The sequence below is a fragment of the Meles meles genome, chromosome 7 (assembly GCF_922984935.1).
Source record: "Meles meles chromosome 7, mMelMel3.1 paternal haplotype, whole genome shotgun sequence".
Lineage (NCBI taxonomy): Eukaryota > Metazoa > Chordata > Mammalia > Carnivora > Mustelidae > Meles > Meles meles.
In genome coordinates, this window is record NC_060072.1 from 24,467,489 (window position 1) to 24,492,171 (window position 24,683).

The window sequence follows — 24,683 nt, forward strand, 5'->3', positions numbered from 1 at the left end:
TTTATGGCAAAAGGATACTATAGTCAATGAGGAAAGAAAGGTCTCTTCAATAAACAATGCTGTGTCAGCTAGATGGTATATGGAAATAAATCTTGATCTCTACCTCATACCAACAAAAACAAAATTGAGACCTAATGTGAGAGGAAAAATAATAAAGCTTCTAGAAGAAAACATTGGAATATATCTTTATGACATTACAGTACAGAGATTTCTTAAATATGACACAAAAATGATTAACTATAAAGGCTATACTGATAGACCAGACTACATTAAAATTAAGAATTCCTATTCCTTAACAGATATAATTAAGAGAATGTACAGGAAAGCTGCCAAGTGGGAAAAGGTATTTGCAATATATATATTCAACAAAGAACTTATATCCAGAATCTATAAAGTATTCTACAAACCAATAAGAAAAATGCAAATAGCCCAATAGAAAAATTGGCAAAAGATGGTTCACAAACTGGCCCCCAACCACAGAGGGCAAAGAGAGACTGAAAATGAGGCAGACCACTCCAGATTGGTAAGTGGGAGTTTTAATAAAGCAAAGGAGGGTTGCCTGGGTGGCTCAGTGGGTTACAGTCTCTGCCTTCAGCTCAGGTCATGATCCCAGGGTCCTGGGATTGAGCCCTGCATCGGGCTCTCTGCTGAGCAGGGAGCCTGCTTCCCTTCCTCTCTCTGTCTCTGCCTTCCTCTCTGCCTACTTGTGTTCTCTGTTAAATAAATAAAATCTTTAAAAAAAATAACAAAAATAAAGCAAAGGAACTTACATACTAATACTAAGCTTGTCTACAGTTTCTACAGAGTTTCTACAGAAGATTTAACTGGATTCAGTCATGTATACCATCTACCTGGTCTCAACAACATCTTACTCTCACAAGGCTACATCCTTGAAACCACTGCTAGGATAAAAATAGTAGGTAGGACATACACACCAAAGACTGGGTGGGGTGGAAGATGGGGAGTATAAGGAGCCTTCAAATGCCTGGGTCCAGCTCAAGAATTAACTGGTGGTCATATCATCTTGACGACCTCCTCCAATGAAGCTGAACAGGCACTTTGGAAAATAGGATATCCAAATCGTGAAGAAATGTATGAAAAAGTACCCAACTTCATTCGTTGAAGTTCATCAGAGAAATGTACATTAAATCCATAATACTACTGAATTTACTGAATTCACACCAGAATGGACAAATGAAAAGACAAATCTTACATCTAAGTGTCCAAATGTGAAGCAATTAGAACTCTCATAAAATGTTGCTGGTGGTATAAACTGGTTAAAAAAGAAACCATTCTGGAAAATAGTATCTGCTACAGCAAAATACACACATACCCTATGCTTTATCAATTCCACACCAACAGAAATGCAAAGCAGATGATGTTTACCACTTCTCTTCCAGCAGTTTATAAAACCAGTTCACCAAAAAATATCAGTAGGAATAGAGAAGATTTAACTTTGTGATTTACAAACTTTACCTGATGAATTTATCCATAAAGCAATGTACCCAACAATAAAAGAATATATAGTCTTTTCAAGTACATACAGACTACTTACCAAAACTGGCAAGTTAGGCCATAAACCACAACTTAACAATTTCAACAGCTTCAAAGAATACCAAATTGAATATATGTTCTGACCACAATATAAGTACGCTAGAGATCAATACAGAAAGACAATTAGCGTATCTCCATGTTTTTTGACTTGTGACTCAGATATCAAAGAAAAAAACACAATGGGAATTTGAAAATATTCTTAACTAAATGATAATGAAGATATGATGAATCATGGGCGCCTGGGTGGCTCAGTGGTTTAAGCCGCTGCCTTCGGCTCAGGTCATGATCTCAGGGTCCTGGGATCGAGTCCCGCATCGGGCTCTCTGCTCGGCAGGGAGCCTGTTTCCCTCTCACTCTCTCTGCCTGCCTCTCTGCCTACTTATGATCTCTCTCTGTCAAATAAATAAATAAAATCTTTAAAAAAAAAGATATGATGAATCAAAATTTCAGGGATATAGCTACAATTGCATTTAGAGAGAAATGTCTTAATATGCATATGTTAAGTAAGGATAAATCCTGAAAATCAATGATCTAAGCTTCCAAGTCAATAACTTTTTAAAAATCAGCAAAGTAAATCCAAGAGAGTAGAATAAGAGAAGTAATAAAGAGCAAAAACTAATAATATGAAAAGCAAATATACAATAGAGAGGATAAACACAAACAGTGCTCATGGAAAAAGACTAATGAAACCGGTACACTCCTGATGAAACTGATGAGAGAAAAAGGCAAGCTGACCACTATTAGGGATGAAAAAGAGGAGCCCAGATACCTACAGATCTTATTAACATTAAGAAGATCATAATGAAATATATTATAAATAATTTTATGAAAATTTGAAAATATTGGATCAAAAATCAAATTTTTTTCAAGTCCTATTTAACAAACTAATAGAAGATATTTTTAATGAAAAGAAAGCCTAAATCATTTTATATGTATGGGAAATTTTTAATCCATACTTAAAAACCTTTCCACAAAGAAAATTCCAACTCCAAGTGCCTTCACCAGTAAATTCAATCAAACATGTAAGAAATAACATCAGTCTGACACAAAATCTTTCAGATAAGAGAGAAACAGAGTACATGTACTTCTCAACTCTTTATATGAGCTCAATATGACCTTGGAAGCAAAACCTAAAAAAGGACACTACAAGAAAGGAAAATCTGTCTCATGAACAGAAGCAAAATAATAAACATTAGCAAACAAAATCAAATTATATATCAAAAGGATAATGCTCACCTCCACATTAGATTTATTCCAAAAATATAGTGGTAAACAATTAGATAAGCAATCAATGTAATTTGTCACATTAACAGAAATAAACTAGAAATCCATTCAGTCAACTCAATAAATCCAGAAAAAGGTTTTGATGAAATTCAACAACTATTCATAATTAAAAACAAACAAAACTCAGCAAACCAAGAATAACAGCAACTTCCTTAATCTGGACAAAAAGGTATCTTAAAAAATCCTTCAGCAAACATCAAAATTAATGGTAAAAATGTCAAAAGCCTCCTATGTGAGATCATAAATGAAACAAGAATATCCTCTATTACCACTTCCATTTCATGTTTTACTGGAGATCTTATCCAATGCAATAAGCCAAGAAATGCAAGAAAGAAGAAATTAAAAGATTAAGAACTGGAAAGAGAGAAATACAATAGTCATTATTCACAGGTAATGATTATACACCTAAGCAAATCCAAAAGAAAATCTCATAAATTATTTAAATTATGAGTTGTGTTTAATAAGATTGCTGAATTTAAGATTAAAAAAAACTGGATATCATTTTCTTTTTTTAAGATTATATTTACTTATTTAACAGAGAGAGAGAGCGGTCACAAGTAAGCAGAGAGGCAGACGGGGGCGGGGGAGGGGGGAAGCAGGCTCCCTGCTGAGCAGAGGGCCGGATGCGGGGCTCGATCCCAGGAACCCAAGATCATGACCTAAGCCGAAGACAGAGGCTTAACCTACTGAGCCACCCAGGCGCCCTGGATATCATTTTCTTATATGTGGAATACCATACCAAAATTTTTGTCTTTCATGTTATACCATAATATATTATTTTAACAAATTATTTACTTATTAAAAGTTCTTTTCCTGCCATAAACAGTTCTGAGACAACATCACGGACTTCTACTTCATCTGTAACAATAGGTCCAGTTTGTAGTGTGCGCCTATTTGAGTCAGAAAGAGCTTCTAAGACGGCCAGAAACCGGGATGCAGTGCTATCCAACATCTCATCCAACAACCGCTCTGTGACAGTACGTGGCCATGGCAACTGGAATAAAAAAATAAATAAAACCACAGTCCACTTCTTTAGAGTTCTACAGTGTTTAATATTATAAGCAAAGATAAGCAAGACATATTTCATTAATGCTAAAAGAGAGAGTGGCTGGCCTGTCAATGAGATGGCTACTTTTATGGTGTTCATTTCCAAGGTGTTTCTCCAGACTCCGTTAAAGTTGATGTCATGACACCATTACATCAAGGACTGCTATTGCTTTATGTCCATGTTTCCAAGGCAGCATTAAAAGGCTGTTTATTACTCTCTTTTTATTAAGGTAACATCAATCTCCATATGCTTTGTGTTACCTTAATTACAGTCTTCAGGAACTGATATTCAAACTTCAGTTGCCTAGGAATCTCTCAGGAGTGCTTTTTTGATTCACAGACCAAATCTTGAGATTCAATGGGTCTAGGTGGGGCACTTTTCATAAGCACCACAGGAAATGCCAATGCAGAAGATCCTTAAACCCAAATTTGAAACAATATTTTACAGTATAAATAGCTGGTCTTGTGGTAGTTAATGAAAGAAGAATTGACCAGCTATACACTAATATGCTAATGGCTGTTAGAGCCCTGTACAAATTCCCAGCCACTGTGCGTTGTATCATCCCAGAATGATTTCCCCTCCTGCCTATGACTTGCCACACACTATTCTTCAGACAACAAATCTGTTCTCTGTATTTAGATTACCAGTAAATAAGAGAAGTAGCTCTGGTCAACTTTTCTAGAATCCATGTCCAGTTAGAAGATACCTGTCATATTCCCCATGATTCCCCTGTTCCTCTCCTATTCTTGGGGCAAAGTCAGAGAGACAGAAAAACATAAACAAGGTTAAAACTGCTTTGGAGCATTTTTCCCCAAACAACCAACTTCTCTACTCATTAGCTTCTATGACTTTTCAATTCATAGGTTAACTTATAGGTTAAAAACCTCAATAAACTTGAACTTCATGCCCTAGCCTCTCTTTACTAACAGACGTAAGGGTTTCTTCTAAGATTTTTACTGTAAGTTAAAACAGAGCTTTCTAAAATTATATTTGAAAACATTATAAATTTTCTAATAATTAGAAATATTCAAAATGAACTTATAAAAACCAAAGATTATAGACTTAAATTGCTTTTAGAAATACCATAGAAAAACTAACAAAAAGTGAAATAGAATATTTATCAAAGCTGTAGATGAATACCAAGTAAAATATTTTAAAACATAAATATTTAAAAGATTTATAAAAAATATTAATGTCTATAAAAATGATGAGCTCAGGGGCGCCTAGGTGGCTCAGTGGATTAAAGCCTCTGCCTAGGGTCCTAGGATCTAGCCCCACATCAGGCTCTCTGCTCATCGGGGAGTCTGTTTCCCCTTCTTTCTTTGCCTGCCTCTCTGACTACTTGTGATCTCTGTCTGTCAAATAAATAAATAAAATCTTTTTTAAAAATGATGGGCTCATTCAAATATTTTAAAAATTAAAATCACTAGTAGATAAATGGTCAAAACTGTGGAAGGCAAAATTCACAGAAAAAGGAAATAACAAGAGTAAACACAAATATAAGGGAAAGTTGGATCAAAGAAATAGTTAAAATGACAAGCCATTTATAAAAACTGAATTATTCAAAAAATAGAGAGCGATGCCTGGGTGGCTCAGTCAGTTAAGCATCTGACTCTTGATTTAGACTGAGGTCATAATCTCGGGGTTGCCAAATCAAGCCCCAAGTCAGGCTCTGCACTCAGTGCAGAATCTGTCCTAGATTCTCTCTCTCCCTCTTTCTCTGCCCTTCTCGCTGCTTTTTCTTTCTCTCTCTCTCTCTCTCAAGTAAATAGATAGATAGATAAAAATTCTTTTTAAAAAAAAATAGCGAAACGGGGGCGCCTGGGTGGCTCAGTGGGTTAAAGCCTCAGTCTTCGGCTCAGGTCATGATCCCAGGGTCCTGGGATCGAGCCCTGCATTGGGCTCTCTACTTAGCAGGGACCCTGCTTCCTCCTCTCTCTCTCTCTCTCTCTCTGTCTGCCTCTCTGCCTACTTGTAATCTCTGTCTGTCAAATAAATTAAAAAAAATCTTAAAAAAAATTTATTTTAAATAGCGAACCAATAACAACTTGTAGTGGATTGGTACATGCAGGCTGTACTCTGCATAGCTATTTCAGAAATCAATTTGGGAATATATATCAAGAAAAATAAAAGTGATTGTATCCTTTGATTCAAATCCTGCACCTTTAATTTTGTCCACAGAAAATTTAAAAAATAGTATATTGAAGCTGTTGATTACCTCAATATTTAGAATAACAAAGAACTGGAAACCACTAAAATTTTAAATAATAATAAAAATATTTGACAAGTTATGGTACAAATACTGCATAGAGTATGTTAGACTATCTTTAAAAACATCAGGATGGATGAGAAGCTAAATGGCATGATGCAGATAGTCTGTTCCACTTCTAAACAGACATGACATCTATGACATCTACTCCATGAGATGTATTATGTTAATTCTCCAACATAATATACCTAGCCCAGTCAAGCTTAATTTCTCACTATCCCCCAATAAACTTTGTTTGCTCCTGCTTCTAAGCTATGATCATGCTCTGGTCCTGTACTTAGAATGTTTTATCCTCTCCTCCCTATACACTCAAATCCTGCTCATTATTCCAAGGCCATTCAAAAAGACAGAACCATGACTTTGCTCTTATATATTCTACCATACTTGTAGCCACAGTAGGGATTTGATACATTCTGTTAAATGAATGAGTGAAAATAAATAATAGTAATAACTAATATTCCTGAGGACCTTCTACATGCCAGAAACATTCTAAGTGCTTTACATGTAATTAATTTAAACTCTACCATTATTTCCTTCTTAATATTTATCACAAACTGTAATTACTATATTTATTTATTATGCAATTCCTCCATTAAAATTTTTCTCCTATCTATCTTGTTTATATAGCAGGTACTATAAAAATATTTATTGAATGAATCACTAAACAGTCAATCATTATGGATTAGTAGTCCTCTAAAGTATGGATTAGTAGTCCTCTAAAGGAATCTTTTGAAAGTCAAAATGATTAACTGTGAGTTCACAATGGACTGCCAAATTCAGAAATGTTTATAAAATAGATTTAACACATATCACAATTACTTTCTTTTGTAGACACATAAAATTATTTCATACATATAAAGTAGAACATTCTGCAAAGTATGTCAAGGTAATATACTATGACTTTATAAAAAGGGTATGTTGACTATTCCCTATAGAAACTACCAACTAAACTAAAAGATATACCACCAGACCTTTCCATAAAATAACTACCTTAGGGGCGCCTGGGTGGCTCAGTGGATTAAGCCGCTGCCTTCGGCTCAGGTCATGATCTCAGGGTCCTGGGATCGAGCCCCACATCAGGCTCTCTGCTCCGTGGGGAGCCTGCTTCCTCCTCTCTCTCTGCCTGCCTCTCTGCCTACTTGTGATCTCTCTCTGTCAAATAAATAAATAAAATCTTTAAAAAAAAAAAATAACTACCTTAAAGGAAACCAGAAATAGATGTGTTTTTAATATAATGTTACCTGGAATTTGCAATGTTTTTCTTTGAAAATATACTTAATTTTTATAGAAGGATGATTATAAAGCATAATAATGTGCTAATTAATGATAGTCTTCCAGCTTTGGACACTTAAATTTGGCTTGCTCACAGAAAAGAAAATTGCTAGTCAGAAAAAAAACCTACCCGTTGCTTTCTTACAAATGCCAGAGGCTGTTACTACTCAACAATACCAGATGCGGGCAGTTCCACAGCTCATCCAAGAAATTATCCATGATTGAGCAAGTCACTGCTCCCACCAACTATCCACCATTAGTCAGTAAGGGATATGATTTTAAAAGGATATATGAAATGTACCTCTGGGCTCAGCAGTCAACATGCCATAGTCACACTAAGGAGCAATAAGAAGCTATCATGCATGCCCCCAAAAATTTTATATTTAGACATTATGATCTATTTTAGAGAAAAGAAAAATAATTTCTCCTAAATGTTGTAAGAAAAAATGAGTGAAGAAAGCAGCAGTTTTTGGAGTATTGAGAAAGCACTGGACGAGCGTCCTGGGGTCTAGTTGCAGCACAGCTAGCAGCTGCCTTTGTCACCTTGAGGCCATAACTTAAGTACTCTGGGCTTTATTTTCCCATTTATAATAATAGGACAGGACTGAAACAGATGGTTTCTTAAATTTCTTCCAGGTTTTGAAATTCTACTACTCTCCTGTCCAAAACTGCTCAGCTTCCCCTTCACTTTCATTTTCAGGCCCTACCAAGAAGTTCACAGAAGAAATTTACAGCCATATAGAATAGTCAGGGAAGACTTTTAAGAAAAAATGAACTGGGCCTAAAGGGATACTGAGATTCATAAGGTCAAGGACAAGATAGTGGGAGAAGGACAAGGCAGGGGGGAGAAAGGGCAGAGGACCCCAGAAGGTATAACTATACCCCAGTCTTCCTCCCTGACAGCCCTTAGTGCCGCTGACCAAGCACAGTTGTGGCCAGGAGAGCCATATGATGAGTTTTGACATATTGAGAAAAGACCACTGTCCCTTCCATGCTGAGCATTATGACCTGCACAACATTCTCCAGAGCTTTCTCAAATCCCCTATGGCAGAACGACCCCAACTTTCAAAATGAGGGCTTCTGCTCAATTTGACTCTTACTGGCAGTCATGAGCAGAGCCCCCTGGGAACTATCGTAACGACGATGCTAGTGAGAAATAAAGTTTATTTTAAGCCACTGAGATATGGGGGTTGTTTTTGCTACAATGCGGCCTAGTTCCTAAACACTCCCAAGGGTGAAGTCTGAAGCTAAGGAGAGAAGATGTCTCCACCTTCTCTCCAACCTCAAAGCCCACTAAGCTAACAACAACCAGTCAAAGACAAAGGCCTCCATGACGCCACTCAAGTCCACATCTGAACCCTTCCCAGGCTCTTCTTCTGCATCTTGCCCTTTAAAGTTACAAAACTGGGATTGTGGGAAGGTACAAATGCTTTAAGGAAGGGATGGAGTGAGGCTGTGCCCACAGTGGGAAGGCATTCCTCTATTTGCCCCTGGTAGAGAGAACAAGGGGTAGGATTTAATACTGAGTGACCAAGCTTCAAAGATGGGAGGTATAACACAAATATCCTGCAAAAAGAATCTGAACAAGAGAAAATACTCTTAGACTTACGGTTTGAGCTTCCCTCAGGTTAACTCTTATCTTTGGTCTAAAGACACTTTTGCTTTTTCTTCTAGATTCAAATACTCCTCTTTTGAAGATCATCACTGCCATCTGTCTCAAACAAAAGAATTATATATGAGGTAACAACAGGATGCACTTCTCAACCACTAAGTTCTTAATCAACTATATAGTGCAGTAAATTTCTTTCATTCCATGAAATTTTTATACCTTTATTGTGGCCTCTCTATAATGTCTTCTGGATTCTTCCTGTGATTGTGAGGAACTCATTAATTCCAGTTGCCTTAACTCATCAATTTTAGCTAAAGCACGCCGAGCAAATGCCTGTATGCAATTAAAATAAATTTAATTTATAATAAATGAGAGTATAGTGATTAAAAATGTATCAAGACAGCATGTTTTATTCTCCCAGATATTTGATTTAATTGGTAAATTAAACTCTAGGTTGATGCTAACTCCCTATAACACTATAACTATCCCATCGATCATTTCCTACAAGCATCCCAATATTCTGCAGGTCTAAAGTTAATAAGCTGTCAGATATGTTAACTTTACGAATCAAGAAAATGCCAGAATTCTGTATTTCTTTTAAGAAAAGCCAAATTCTGTAGCTTCATATAGATGATCACTTCTCTGGTATCGCATAAACACACACACACACACACACACCCCTCTTTGAGAACTAAAGCATCCTGTACTATCTAGTCAACTGTTCACTTTGTCCACTAAATTGTGAGGTCCTCATATGGTCTTATTTACTTTTGTATCTCTAGTACCCAGCATATAGGAAGTATCTACTAATATGTGAGGAAAGGAAGTAAGGAAGGGAGAAAGAAAGGAAAGAAGGAAGGAGATCTGCTTATTTAATCAGATCACCATTATTATGATTCTCTACAGTTCAATTTATATCATCTGTTTTAGCATTTCTTTGAAATGTTTCATCTACAATTTATAATTTTTCATGAAGATCCTTCTAGACATAATAACATACATGAAGGGCTAAATTTTCCAACAAGGAAGAATTCCAATAGGAATCAAATAGTCCAAACTGTGTACATGTTCCATTCCCTGACGATTTTAATAGCTACAGAAACACACCACCACTAGTACATTGTAAGTAAATGTACATGCATGGTGAGTAGTTTCTAGAATGTACTCTGGGCGAGAAAATGTACCCCCAAAGGCTGTATAAGGCTATTCAGGATGAGCCACTACCATCCAGCCACTCAGAATAAGTTTAGGCAAGAAACATTTAATGTAAAGAAGCAGTTAACCAGCCCAATGGCTGTGAATAGAATATGAAAAGAAAATTTGTGCAAGTGTGAAGGTTCTGTCCTGCCCAAGACTTCCATTCAAGAGGTTCAGTGAGGGTTGCAATCCACCCCCCACTGCACTCACCAGACCATACACTCTGGTGCAGGATGTGCTGGCCTGAAGGAAGGGCTGCCTGCTTCTGATTCTCACCAAGCCCTCATCCACTGACAAGCCAGGTACCATATACTGTAGAGAAGCACCTTTTTCTCACTGACACGGATTTACCATAAGGGCTAATAGAGCCCCTAAGTTATATTTCAAGTAATCAATCTAAAAGATACACAGGAAAAGAAGAAAAACAAGAAATCTCATATATTAAACAAACGGCAGCTGGAAGCAGAGAAAGGCAAGACAAATGGACTATAGGGAAACAGATATAAAACTAAACAGGGAAGGAAAGTGACTTGCATACAAGCATCCAATGAGGAAGGTATCCGAAATCTTGTTCAGAGCAGGGGCAGAGGAAATGGAAGTGAATGGAGAAAAAAGGAGAGAGCAGAATGTAGAACAAGAGATCAACAGAATGGGGAAGCCAAGCACATTTCTGCAAATAAACCCTGGGACTTGTGTCATCGTCCCAACACAATGCTTTAGGTTACATTTGTCCATTTGTGTTTGTGTTGCTGGACATCTGAAGAAGCAAATACTAAATAACTTATACTTTAAAAACTGGAATCCTGAGAATGAAAAGCGGCCCACCTCTCCATGAATACCAGCTTGGCAGTCATAGTAGCACTGGCAGACGGCAGTGTAAAGAGTAGCTCTCCAGGTCAAGTACCTGACAGACAGGAGGGGGACCGAGCATTCCATACACATGCTGGCCCACAGGAGGTACTCTAAGGCCTGAGGAAGAAAGAGGACACTCGAATGTATTTTCATTTTAAGCTAACAATGATGATTTCTATCTAATATAATCTAATTATAAGTTGTGAGCACAAGCTGTTGACTGCTTAAACCAAAAATACTATAAATAGTGAGTCAAGAGAAAAGCAGCATTTAAAAAGCAAAGGAATAATTTAAAGAACTCAAAATCTCAAATTAGTTATTCTAAATGTCTTCCTTCTTAGCTCCTAAAGTGCTATGAACTCAACTGGTTTTTATTAATATCTTTCAAGTGTCACCAGCAGTGTAGGAGGTAATTTACATAGATGTTTCTCTACCTACATATCTACATTACATTCAATGACATTAATATGCTCTCATGTGTGTGATTCCAAAGCTAGACTGTAATCTCTTGGAAAACAAGAATGGCACTTTTTGATTATATCACCAGCACCTGGAAGAATCCCAGGTACATAGCAGGTATCTCCAAGTGCTAGTAAATGAATTCAGTGGACAACCTCAAAGTCAGCAGAACCAACGCGGGAGAGTTAACAAGTCTTCGAAACTCTCGGGAAAATAATGATAATAAATTTGGACAGCAGAACAAAGTCCTTCTTCCTATAACAAATTTGGCCTTCAATAATTGAGGAAGTAATTAAGGAAAAATATGTCTGTAATAGTCAACTCTTGGAAAGGCAAATCATCAGAATGATCCGGGAGCTTCATAGGCACGAAGCAAACCCCCCCAACTGACAGAGCATTTAATAGTAAAAATAGATAAAACACTGGCAACATTCAGACCCTATTACCATCTCTGGAGCCTTCAAAGACAGTACGTACAACACATGTACAAGCAGCTCAGCTTTCTCATCTAAGAGAAAGAAATCTGAAAGGCCAGAATTCTCCACTATCTAGTCAGTTTTGATTCCAAAGGAAAAGAGAGTGCTGGAAGTAGAGCAGAGTTTGACACAGAATTATAATATTCTTTGCTATCCACTAAGCTCATCCCACCAGAAGGTAAAATCACTTAAAAGGGACCTTGTCTGTCTTGTTCACCACCATATCCCCATCTCCTAAAACTATCTGGCATGTAATGATAAATATTATATAAATACATGTTGACTGACTGACCGTCACTTAAAAATCTCTAATTAATGATGCTAAATGTGGAACTATGTCAAGTAATCATAGAATCAAAGGGCTGAAAGTCAGTCTGATTGCATCCCTACCAATATCACTGGCACCACCACCAAATGTCCTATTCCTTTCCAAACCAAGAGTTCTCACCTCTAGCAACAAGGAACATGCCACATGGCATCAGAAGACAATTCTAAAATATGAAAAGTGCTTCCTTAATCAGAAATGAAATCCACTTTGACGTACCTCCAGTGCACTGGTCCTAGTTACGCATCCTGGAATAGCATATAACCACCCCAAATCCACTTTCAACGTACAGCTTCCCAAGAATCAGAAAACCACCTATGCATCCTGTCTTCTCCCCATCTCTCTCTCCAGGATAACCAACCCTGGGTGCTTTTAGATCTCCTAGGACTGTATTTCCCTTCCCCATCATGGTTAGTCTCCTGTGGTTTTGCTCCAAGCTGCCAACGTCCTTTGGGGTACATGACTTCTCCACAATAAAATGAAGCTTTCAGTCCCTGGTTCTGGACACTACATCTCTACTAAGAGGGCCCAGGGTTGCTTTATTCCTGTTGTTGTTGTTGTTGTATGCTAACCTTGCCACGCTATGAACTGAGGTGGAATTAGCAGTCATCCAAATGAATTTTCTCACATTTGTTGCCCCAAAACCCTACTGTGGATTTTTGCGTATGGACTGTTGTGGTTTGTGGCAGTATGGGATCAAACCGTGTATAAATTTTTCCCCTTTAAATTCACATATCTTTTCAAACCCCCTTGGAATCCCTGATATTAGAAATTTCACATTTCAAAATAAAAATAGCTTTAGTCACTAATTGCTCATATTACATTTGGGTTCATATGCAGACTTAGAATAAAAGATGCCAATCACATATTTTAGTGCCAGAAGGGACCTTAAAAGTAACGCAATTTAACTCCAAGAGGACAAACTGCTTGTAAGCAACAGAGCTGGGGCTGGAATTCAGGGCTTTGGACTCCCAAGTACAGCAGCATTCCTTCCACTACATGGGGCAGCCTTGACAAAGGGGGAGTTCTGAAAACGGAGCATTCTACTTAGGGGTTTGAAAAACTGTCAGGTTTAAAGATGAAAAAGTCATTTCTAAAACAACAACAAGTCTTAATTTGTAGCCTTTTTCTTGCTCCTAAAATATCGAAAGAATATTAATTTAGAAAAAAAGGTTGATGGGATTTCAGTGAACTGTTGTCTTCAGAGGGAAAAAATTTTTTGAAAAACCCAGTTATCAGAGCCCAGCAAGAGCCTGGCTCAGGTGCAGAGCAAGAAAAACCCACGGTTTATTAGCTCGGCCACAGGATGGCACTGCAGCATCATTTATGTCGGCTTGTACCCTTGACCGGAAACAACACTGACCGGCATTTCAAAGGTTGGATTTCAGGTTCACCTAATGGTACGTGGAATCATTTGGCAATAATTGTTCAAGCCACAAAATTTTACTGAACTATTTCAGTTCTATAGTAAAATAAAACAGAAATAACAACTTTTTTTTTTTTTTTAATGAATAGATTCTATCATATTTTCTTATGTTCGCTGAGTACCATACAGTTTTAAATGCCTCAGGAGAAACTATAGATTAAACCACAAGTGAAAATGAAGTTGTGATATGTCTTTAGGGAAAGAACCTTCAGAAATCTGCCTCCCTCCACTAATTGCTCTGATTCTCACCAAGCCCTCATCCACTGGATGTCAGATACACAGGATGACCTGTTTCCGATCTGGGGAAAAGTCCCTGGTCAGTCCTGGTCTTCAGGACATCTTCAGGAATAGAGTCATGTTGAAAAACCATTAACCCTCCAACATGGCTCCTCCATTGGAGTGAGTGAGCCAAAATAGGATGGGTCATGACAGGATTAAATTTGGTCATCAGGCATGCATTACTCTGGTGGTGTTGAAAGGCAGTACAGTGTAGCGTTGGCCTCAGCTACACTTCTCTGTGAGACATTGAGCCTCAGCTTCCTCGTCTTTAAGATGAAGGCAGTAATAGCACCTTTCTCAAAGTGATGGTATGAGGATTAAATGAGACGATATGTGAAGAAAGTGTTTAGCAGCATACCTGATAAATGGTAGGCATTTACTGAACAGATGATGATGATGATATTGATGATAATGATGATGGCACCCACCTCATAAGGCACCTACATTGAGCATTATATATGCAAAGCCCTTCACACAATACCTAACACATAGCAGGGATTCAACAATAATAACAAATGGTAGCCATAATGTCTAGATCCTAATAGGAGTTTAGATTGCTCTAGGACGACCCCAGGAAAAGCCCAAGTATTCCATGTCAATTTCTCTTTCTGTTGTATGCTACAACAGACTGGAACTCTAAAACTACCACAGAATCAGAATCCCTCATACTGAGAAGTGCTCAAATGTGGCTGGTCCTCCAAGGGCTTGTCCCCGTTACAGCTCAGGAATCAACTCACCAGCTGAGGGCTTGGGAATTTCTGGATGAAAATTTTTAATTTCAGTGAAATTTCCTATACTCAACAAACTGAAAGAACCACATTTCAATCTTCAAGTGCCAACTGTATGACCACCCACCACCCCAAAATTCTTGCATCTCTCATTCTCCCTACTCCTATCCCACAAGACTGGGAATTATCCTCCTTCAGTCCTTATTTTGTCAGATAAAATCTCAAGGTCAATAAGGGGGAGAGGAGATGTCTTATGTAGGATTTAAATAAGAAATACTTTTGAGATGACTATCACATGAAGCTAAAATTCTCTCAGCATTAATAAGTACAAACACTAACAGTTAAATTTTGGCACTGTTCTCTCTGTCCTTCGAGGCTTTGGCAGACAAATGCTGTAGCAGACCAAACTATGATGGCTCTGTGCAGCAGTATTTGTTGCTAAGGCAAGTGCAACAGGAGTATGCAAATTCTCTTTAGGAAATCATCTGGAACTGAATGTAGAATTGTTGGAATAGTGTGGAGGCCACATTTACATTATTCATGAAACAGTCTCCCTTCATTTCAATTTACATTCAAAGCACAGAGCTTGCTCAAGTCACTGTCGGTAATAGAGCTTTTAAAAGTGAGGAACAAACAGAGAGAGAACACATAATTAATGTTATGCATCCAGCACACAAGTATCTTTGCTTCCATTTTTATTTTTTAAGCATTGTCAAATTTTAAGATACTAGGCTATATTTTGAGGAAATAAGGGGGAAAAAAGTACCTGCACTGAATGTTAGAATATTCAGCATAAGGTTTTGTACGCAGTGGAAAAAAAAAAACAAAGCAGTAATGTTCAAGATAGCAGAAACAATTCAAGCATGCTCTCGACGGAAGTGTATTCTCCCTTCTAGGCCTATATTCCAATGAATGGACATTGACACGTGAAATAAATATGTCTCCTACAGACAAAAAGTGCTACCATCATTGAAGGGAAGTGTCAGCCACTTCCTCAAGCTAAAACTGAGAGGTTAAGTACTAGTAAGTATGAATCTTATTGTAAAATAAAGGCCCCTTGCCCTCGGGTCAAACTGGGACAGTGTTTAGGTGGACATTCACCCAACTAGAATGTGAGCCGTAAGTCAAGTCCAAGCTGTGGGAGAACACTGAAGTCCAAACTCTATAGCATACATAGAGTCACCATACCTTGTCATCCAAACCAGAATACTTTAAGGAGCGAAAGGGAGCTATTAATAATTACTTATTAATAACTAGTTATTAATTATAATTGTTTGTTACTAATTATGATGATTTATTAATAATTATAATAAATAATTAATAACTATGAACAGTTACTCTAGGACAACAGACATAAACCAGGATGGATGGTCACTCTACCTAAAGATAAAGTTACCAAAGGAATGTTCAGTATCAAGTTGACAAGTAATGACTAATCTGAGAGACTGAGAAACACTGGAGATTACCTATCAATTTTAGGAATTCTTTTTTTATTAATATTTTATTATCTCTTTATTTTCAGAGATGATCATGTTAAACTAAAAGAATAGTAAAACTGTATAATAAATATTTATTAAATTTTTTATGTAATTCACTAATTTTCTTTGTTCAGCACTCAATGCTAACAAAAGTCTTGAGAAAAACAGGAAATACAGAGCAAGATATTTTGTCAGTAAATATCATACCTTGGAAGACTGACCTATGATCATCAGTTTTCTGCAAATGGTATAAATGTAAATGGTACCTAGATGAAGAAAAAGACTGTTAACATATTTTATAGTTAAATATTGGAAATTTTATGTCCTAACTTCTGTGGTTTAAGTCTATATTTCCTAAAACAAGTGATCTTATGAGACAGTCTGATAATGGTTAGAATTATAACCATTACAGTTTTTTTGTAACTTGCAGCCAAATCATTAAAAGAACTAATTTGACCATATTTTAAATAAGGAGACATAGGAATCTTTTATCCTCATTTGAAGGGCAGCATAAGTTTTGAAATATATTAAACAAAAGAATCGGGGTGCCTGGGTGGCTCAGTGGATTAAGCCGCTGCCTTCAGCTCAGGTCATGATCTCAGGGTCCTGGGATTGAGCCTCGCATCCGGCTCTCTGCTCTGCAGGGAGCCTGCTTCCTCCTCTCTCTCTGCCTGCCTCTCTGCCTGCTTGTGATCTCTCTCTCTGTCAAATAAATAAATAAAATTTTAAAAAAAAAGAATATTTAAGTAGCATAATTTATATACCCTGTGGTTTTATAAAATGCTACTGGTGCCTATGGTTTATGACTGAAAAACTAAAGATTGATCTCCAAATAAGACTAGAATACATATTTAATCAAAATGGTACATTACTAAACAAGGAAACTCATGATAACTTAAAAATCAAAACATATAATAGATTGTATTTTATTTATTTGCAGTCTCGTAATATTTACCGCTTCATTAAGGTATGTCTTTAAGCAGTCTAGTGAAAAACAGCATTTCAAACTCCTATTTCAGAGCATTCAAGTATGGCTTTTTGTTTTTTGGTTTTTGGTTTTTACGGTCAGGCCATTATTTAAATGAAAACAGAAGGGTAGAAAACTGGCAGAGCTGGGGCAGGGGTGGGGAAAAACATCACCAGACATCTCTCTGTATACAAAGGACATTATCATGCTACAAACATACCCCAAAGATAGTAACGTGCCTTAAAAGGCATGTCATTATAATGACAAGTAGTCTAAATATTTTCTATAAAATATCTGATCTAAAATTCATAACCATCCAAATTCAACAATTACGAATCCATGTTCACACTTAAACTTTAAAAGCTTCTGAGAAAACAGCATCTGCTCCAAAACAACACATCAGTTGATTAAAATACACTTGTAAGCATAGCATAATAAACATTAATTACGTAAGTCAGTGACAAAAAAATACTGAATAAACTTTTAAACACTTGCAACACCATAAACTTTATAGAGAATGCAATGGGTCCTTAACATTCGAGGACTCAACCTTCTTAGTGTGACTGCTCTAGGGACATGGTAGTAGTTATTTCACAAAAGATTTACTGGGGAAGAACCACTTGGCCACTAACAGCTCAAGCCCAGCATTCTTAACCCAGCTTGGCTTTTTTGACATCTGCTCTTAATCTTTAAAAACAAAAATGTCTAACTATGTTTTTTATTTTAAAAGTCACCAAGTAAGGACACCCACAGCAAACTCATGCCTCCTTGCAAAACATGTGATTCAGGTGTAAGCCAGAAGCCTGTGTAAACATGTCAGTAAGAGGAACTAGGGAATTTCAGAAGACCTCAGGACACTGTCCTCAAGAATGACTAGGGCCCTCTGTATTTTTAAAATAAGATCTTAACCTTTCCAGACCATATTAATGTGCTGACTATAACTGAATCCTTCTTTGATAGTTCAGATCTTGGCCTGGCCCAAAAATTCCCACTGCAGAAGACTGACAGAGAGAGCGAATGACATAAAATGGAAAACAGTTTAAATCTTTACAATCTCAAGATATTCCGGAACTTTGTTTTATTTTTAACCAAATCCCTAACACGAGTTTTCCTTTGTCATGTGGCTTCTTTTCATCAAAGATGACCACCACCAAAATAATGGCTATGTGAGTGTTGAATGAGTTGGGTTCAGGTTGGTTGTGAAGTAAGGTTTTATGCAATTGTCATACACCCAGTTAGAATCTGTAAAAGAACTAAAATTGGTTAACTATCTTTAAGAAAGCAAGAGTGTGGAAGCGCCTGGGTGGCTCACTGAGTTAAGCCTCTGCCTTCGGCTCAGGTCATGATCACAGGGTCCTGGGATAGAGCCCTGCACCGAGCGGGGAGCCTGCTTTCCCCCTCTGCCTGCCTCTCTCTCTCTCTGTCAAATGAATAAATAAAATCTTTATAAAAAAAAAAAAAAGAAAAGAAACAGACCAAGAGTGTGATGTATAACAGTCAATTAAAAGTAAAGAGAATCGTCTTAATGTCTAATAAAAAAGGTAAAATGCATTCTGATAAATTGTAGGTCAATTCATTTTTCATTACTCAAACTCCAAACTTTAAAAACTAAAAGGACTTTGCACTTGTAAATCCCCCAGTTGGAATGCCCTTCCCCCAAATACCCAAATGTCTCAATCAGGTGTTTACTCAAGTGTCATCTCAGGGAGGTCTTCCCTGACCATTCTGTTTAAAATAGCAGCCCAGCCCCAGCCCAAACTCTGCTCTCTCTATATCCTTCTTCGCTTCTTCTCCGTGACACTCATCACTCTCTGACACGCCATTTAATTTTGATTTATCATCTCCCTGAGGCATTATGTAAGCATGAGAACAGTTTTTGTCTATTGTCCACTCCTATGTCCCCAGCACTTAGAACAATATCTTGCACTTAATAACTTTGAGATGAGTCCATTAAACAGGGACAGTAATTAGAAAAAATTAAGTGTATGTGTCTTCCACAACCCAGCAATCCTACTGCAGGACATAAATCCCAGAAAACTTTAACACAGGATTATAAAAGGACACACGTAAAGATATTTGTTGCAGAATCATCTATGCAATTAGAAGTAGGGCAAATCAGGTGCCCATCTAGAGGGGTGTATGGATATCTGGAATACAATTCAACAGACAGAATTAATGAACTCGATTTATATATAAGACCCTGGTTCCATACTAAAACCATGATATTAAGTAAAAAAATATTTAGGAAACAATAAATCCAAAGAATGATACCATATGTATAAAAAAGCATACATCAAATAAAGTTCTATAGAAGATACAGAAACTATTATTTTGTTCTGTTTTTAGAATATTGGGATTTTTGGATGTGATCTTAAAAAGACTGCAGACAGGGAGATATTCCACCTCTCAAACAAGGCCCAACTGCAGGACCCAACCCTCAGCCCAACCACTCCTTCTTGAGCTTAGAACCTCTGGTCCTGCTCAGTTCCTGCCAAGATACGTGAAAAACTCAGGGGGAAGGACAGCAGTGGCTCCTCAGGGAATCACAGATCTTCTTGAAGATGATCAGACAAAAAAGCTTAATAGTCACCGGACTGAAAATTTCTTCCAAAATCAGGCTCATCTTGGGCAGCAAATGTTAAGGTCTAATTTCAATCAAAATGTCAAAAAAATTATTTGAGGAGGAGGAAGAGGGAAAAGGCTAGGAAATGTACTTTCAGTTGCCATGGAAGAGGGAAAATCCAATATGCTTTCTTTCAAGGTATTTGGTCCTGGTCGTACACACTGTCATTTTCCTTTTAAGAAATTATTCAGAGATCCTCTCTGCCTGCCTCTCTGCCTACTTGTGGTCTCTGTCTGCCAAATAAATAAATAAAATCTTTAAGAAAAAAAAAAAAAGAAATTATTCAGAGATGAATAAAGTAGGTGACTGACTGTAACTTTAAAAAGAATTTAAGGGGCACCTCGGTGGCTCAGTGGGCTAAGCCTCTGCCTTAGGCTCTGGTCATGATCCCAGGGTCCTGGGATGGAGCACCGCATCGCATCAGGCTCTCTGGTCAGCAGGGAACCTACTTCCCTGCCTCCCACCTGCCTATCTGCCTACTCGTGATCTCTCTCTCTCTCTCTCTCTCTGTCAAATAAATAAACAAAATCTTTTTTAAAAAATAGATAGGTAAAAAATAAAAAGATTTAAATTTTAACTCCTTAAAGAGAAAAGCAGATGCTATATTTTGGTAGCTAAGATTTATTCCACAAGACAACTATACCGTATATATGTATATTTGCATATCTATACAATGTAGATATATATATATAAATACACTATACACACATATGTACACATACATTCTCAGAGCTCCTCAGTCAAAAGCAAGTAGGAGGAGAAGGTTGATGAGAAAGAAGGAATAGTCACTTCACTGGACAAATATTTGAGGAAAGGACCAATAAATGGATGATGCTTAGAACCAGTCTAACCTGCCGTGGTCCTTTGATCCTTTTCCACTTACATTTACATATTAACCAGGGACCCTACTTATTCATACCTGAAAATGACTATCTCCACATCCTCTGACCGTCCCTTGAGCAAGAAAACCAAAGACATGCTTTGTAAGTCCCCGCTAATGGGGACAAATTAAAATACAACAAAAATATAAAAAGGACAAAAAAAAATACCCATAATCATCCTATTATGAAATGAATGGGGCTTTTTTAAAGAAATTATTTATTTATATTAGAAGAATTTTTTTTAGAATTTGGATATGTAATTTGGGTTTTGTGGTTTTTTTATTTTTATTTAAATTCTAGTTAGTTAACATACAGTGTAATATTAGTTTCAGGGATAGAATTTCATGATTCATCACTTAACATATAACACCCAGTGCTCAACACAAGTGCCCTCCTTAATACTTATCACCCACTTAGCCAAGATAATCAATCAAATTACGATCAAACTTGGCATCTAAATAACTTTCTGAAAGTTGTGATGAAAAATAGAAGACATTGGCACCTACCATTGAAGATAATCCAGCAAAGGTGCTCCTGTGGCAAAGCCACCTGCATGATGAGTCTTAAGGAGGACAGAATCTGCAGACACTGGGCCACAGAGTCTTTATTCTGCAGATTCACATCTCTGTCACAGACCAGCTCATATTTGCAAATATTTTTGCTATTTAAAGCATGAAACTAAAACAAAAGGAAAATACAAATAAGAATATAAGTAAGGTTTATGCAACTTAGAAAAGTATTTCTTAAAATGTGAAAAAAAAAGAAAAGAAAATAGAAATGATTCTGCTTAAATAGATTATATAGTGCTATAAATTGAATGTTTGGGACTCACCAAATTTACATATTGAAACCTAATCCCTAGTATTTGGATGTGGGGTCTTTAGGAAGAGATTGTCATGAAGATGGAGCTTTCATGAATGGGATTAGTGCCCTTTTAAAGAGACTCCCAAAGAGCTTCCTACTGCCTTTTGCCCTGTGAGGACACAGACACAAGATAGCCATCCATAAACCAGGAAGTGGGCCCTCACCGGACACCAAATGTCCTTAACCCTGTGGTTCCCAGCCTCCAGAACTGAGAACCTGATGTTATTTAGACCATCCAGTCTATAGATTTTTGTTAAACAGTCCTCAGGGACTAAGACCTATGGAAAGAAAGTAGTAAAATAGGTTTCTTCAAAGCATCCATTTAGTTAAGCTTACTCCTTAGTCACAAAAATTTCAAAAGCCGAAAAAGGTACAAACTTTATTTCCAACAATATAGAATTGAATTACACTTTGTAAACCCTCCTCATTAGTATTTTAACCTATTAATCTGGATGCAATTATTACCATTTACACAATTCATTCAGCAAATGTCCGCTGCACACCTCTATTTGCCACACTCTGCTAAGCAATAGGGACTCAAGGACGAAGATGTTGTCCCAGTTCTTGGCAGAGAGAAAAGCATTCCAGGCACATGCAATGTTAGGAATCCTTAAAGTCGTTGCTGTGGTCACTGAATTGAAAGTCTTTTGTAAGTTTGGATAAAAAAGCTTAAAATAAAGAGATTAGGGATGCCTGGCCGGCTCAGTTGGAAGAGCATTTAACTATTGATCTTGGAATCATGAGTTTCAGCCCCATGTTGGGTGTAGAGATTACTACAAAAAATCAGCTTTGGGGCTCTCAGCTGGCTCAGTGGGTGGAGCTTGCCACTCTTGTTATCAGGGTCATCAAGTTTGAGCCCCATGTTGGTGTAGAGATTATTTAAAAATAAAATCTTTAAAAGAGAGAGAGAGAGATTGGGCTATTAAGGTGGTGCATGGTCAGAACATAGAGAACATTTCACATCATTCCAAGAAATATGGACTTTAGCCAAAGGAGAAAGTCAAAGGGCAATGGAATAAAATGATCAGAGTTATAGTTTAGAAGTTCAGAAGTCAAGTCTGACGAAATTGGGGAAGATGAAAAGCAGAGTATGGAGCACAAAGCTACAGGCAGGGAGACTAGGAAACTCAAAGGCCTTTGACGTGGTCCAGAGATACCAGGGTCCTGAAATAGGTGCTGGAATCAGGGATGAAGAGGAAGAAAAAAATTTTTATTAAGATTTATTTATTTGAGAGAGAGAGCATGAGCATGTGCACGCATGCCAGCAAGTCGGGAGGGGAAGGGGCAGAGGGAGAGGGGGAGAGAGAATCCCAAGCAGACCCCACACTAAGTGCAGAGCCTGACCTGGGGGTCAATCCCAGGACTAGAGACCATAACACCAGCTGAAACCAAGAGCTGGATGACCAATCCGCTGTGTTGCCCAGGTGCCCCACAAAAGGAGAGATTTAAGTTTTATCTAACTTAATGGGATTTAGAATTTTTTTAAGATTTTATTGATTTATTTGAGAGAGAGAAAGTGAGTGAGAGAGACAGCATGAGGGGGAGAAGGGGCAGAGGGAGAAGCAGACTCCCCTCTGAGCAGGGAGCCCAAAGTAGGACTCTGATCCCAGGACCTTGGGATCATGACCTGAGCCGAAGGCAGACACTTAACTGACTGAGCCACCCAGGCGCCCCAGAGTCCATGGGATTTAGATGTGGGAGGCAAGAGAGAAAAAGCGGTCTACAGTGACTTCTCTTTGGGTGAGTGGCTGGTGCCAATTATGGAGGAAAGGGAATGAATTCACTCTAGGATATGTGGAATGTGACACGTTTGTGACATAAATCTCACAAGAGAGATTCTAGTTAGAGAATCATCACTACTGCTAAAGCTGTGGCAGTGCACGTACACTAGCAAAATGGGCCTTCCTCTAACACATGTGATGTCCCACTGGGATATATGTCGACTATTTCTAGCCATCCTAAAACTGGTATCACAGAAAAAAGAGATTTATTGACTGCATGTGCATTTTGGAACAGTCATTCTCAAAATGCTCTCTCTTAGAAGTCGATAGTGATACCTAATATTTTTTTAGTGTCAGGCCCTATTCTAAGTCTTTTTTTTTTTAAGATTTTATTTATTTATTTGACAGAGAGAGCGAGAGATCACAAGTAGGCAGAGAGGCAGGCAGAGAGAGAGAGGAAGGGAAGCAGGCTCCCTGCTGAGCAGAAAGCCAGATGCGGGGCTCAATCCCAGGACCCTGAGATCATGACCTGAGCCGAAGGCAGAGGCTTTAACCCACTGAGCCACCCAGTCGCCCCAATTCTAAGTCTTTTATTATCTCAACAATCTAAAACAATTCTTTGAGGTAAGTCTTATTGTTATTTCTGTTTTACAGATGAAGAAACTGAGACACAAAGAAATTACATAGCTTCTCTGGGATCCCATCATTAGGAAGGGGCACAGCAGCTTTTTGAACCCAGGCAGGCTGGCTCTAGAGACCAAATTCTTACCAAATCCACCACAATGCCTCCCCACATTACCACAAAGAGGATCATTAAAAAACATGAGTATCTCTGCACAAAAATAGTTGACAAGTAAATTCTACATTATTACCACTTCATCTATAATTTTTACACATCTAACTCTAAAATCTATTTCTCTAACAAAACTTATCAAGACCTGGGCACCTGGGTGGCTCAGTGGGTTAAGCTTCTGCCTTCGGCTCAGGTCATGATCTCAGGGTCCTGGGATCGAGCCACGCATCGGGCTCTCTGCTCAGCGGGAAGCCTGCTTCCCCCTGCCCACTGCCTGCTTCTCTGCCTACTTGCAATCTCTCTCTGTGTGTGTCGAATAAATAAATAAAACCTTTAAAGAAAAAAAAAAACACTTTTCAAGACCTCTAAATTCTTCATTGTCCAGCTCATACTGGACTACATTTTCAATCCATTCATTCTCTTACTCACTTATTTTATAGATATTTATTGAGAAACACAGTGTGCCAGAGAACCTCTAAAAAACCAAAGTCTTCATAGATTTTCATGCCCTTCACAAGGGTGCTGCTGGCATACTTTTATGTTGGCTTCATTGCTTTACCATCTGTCTCTCGTCTTTG

The 24,683-nt window shown here is 37.8% G+C and overlaps 1 protein-coding gene across 1 annotated transcript in view; it reads right to left on the reverse strand.

Moving 5' to 3' along the window:
• Positions 1-24,683, reverse strand: part of CFAP54 (cilia and flagella associated protein 54) — a 309,373-nt gene that overhangs the window by 271,628 nt on the left and 13,062 nt on the right. The window contains exons 4-9 of the mRNA XM_046012575.1: positions 21,234-21,405; positions 16,464-16,522; positions 11,059-11,202; positions 9,256-9,369; positions 9,037-9,138; positions 3,634-3,832 (exon numbers count right to left, since the gene is read on the reverse strand). Of these exons, the coding sequence (XP_045868531.1) occupies positions 3,634-3,832; positions 9,037-9,138; positions 9,256-9,369; positions 11,059-11,202; positions 16,464-16,522; positions 21,234-21,405 (790 nt within the window). The remainder of the gene's footprint in view (positions 1-3,633; positions 3,833-9,036; positions 9,139-9,255; positions 9,370-11,058; positions 11,203-16,463; positions 16,523-21,233; positions 21,406-24,683) is intronic.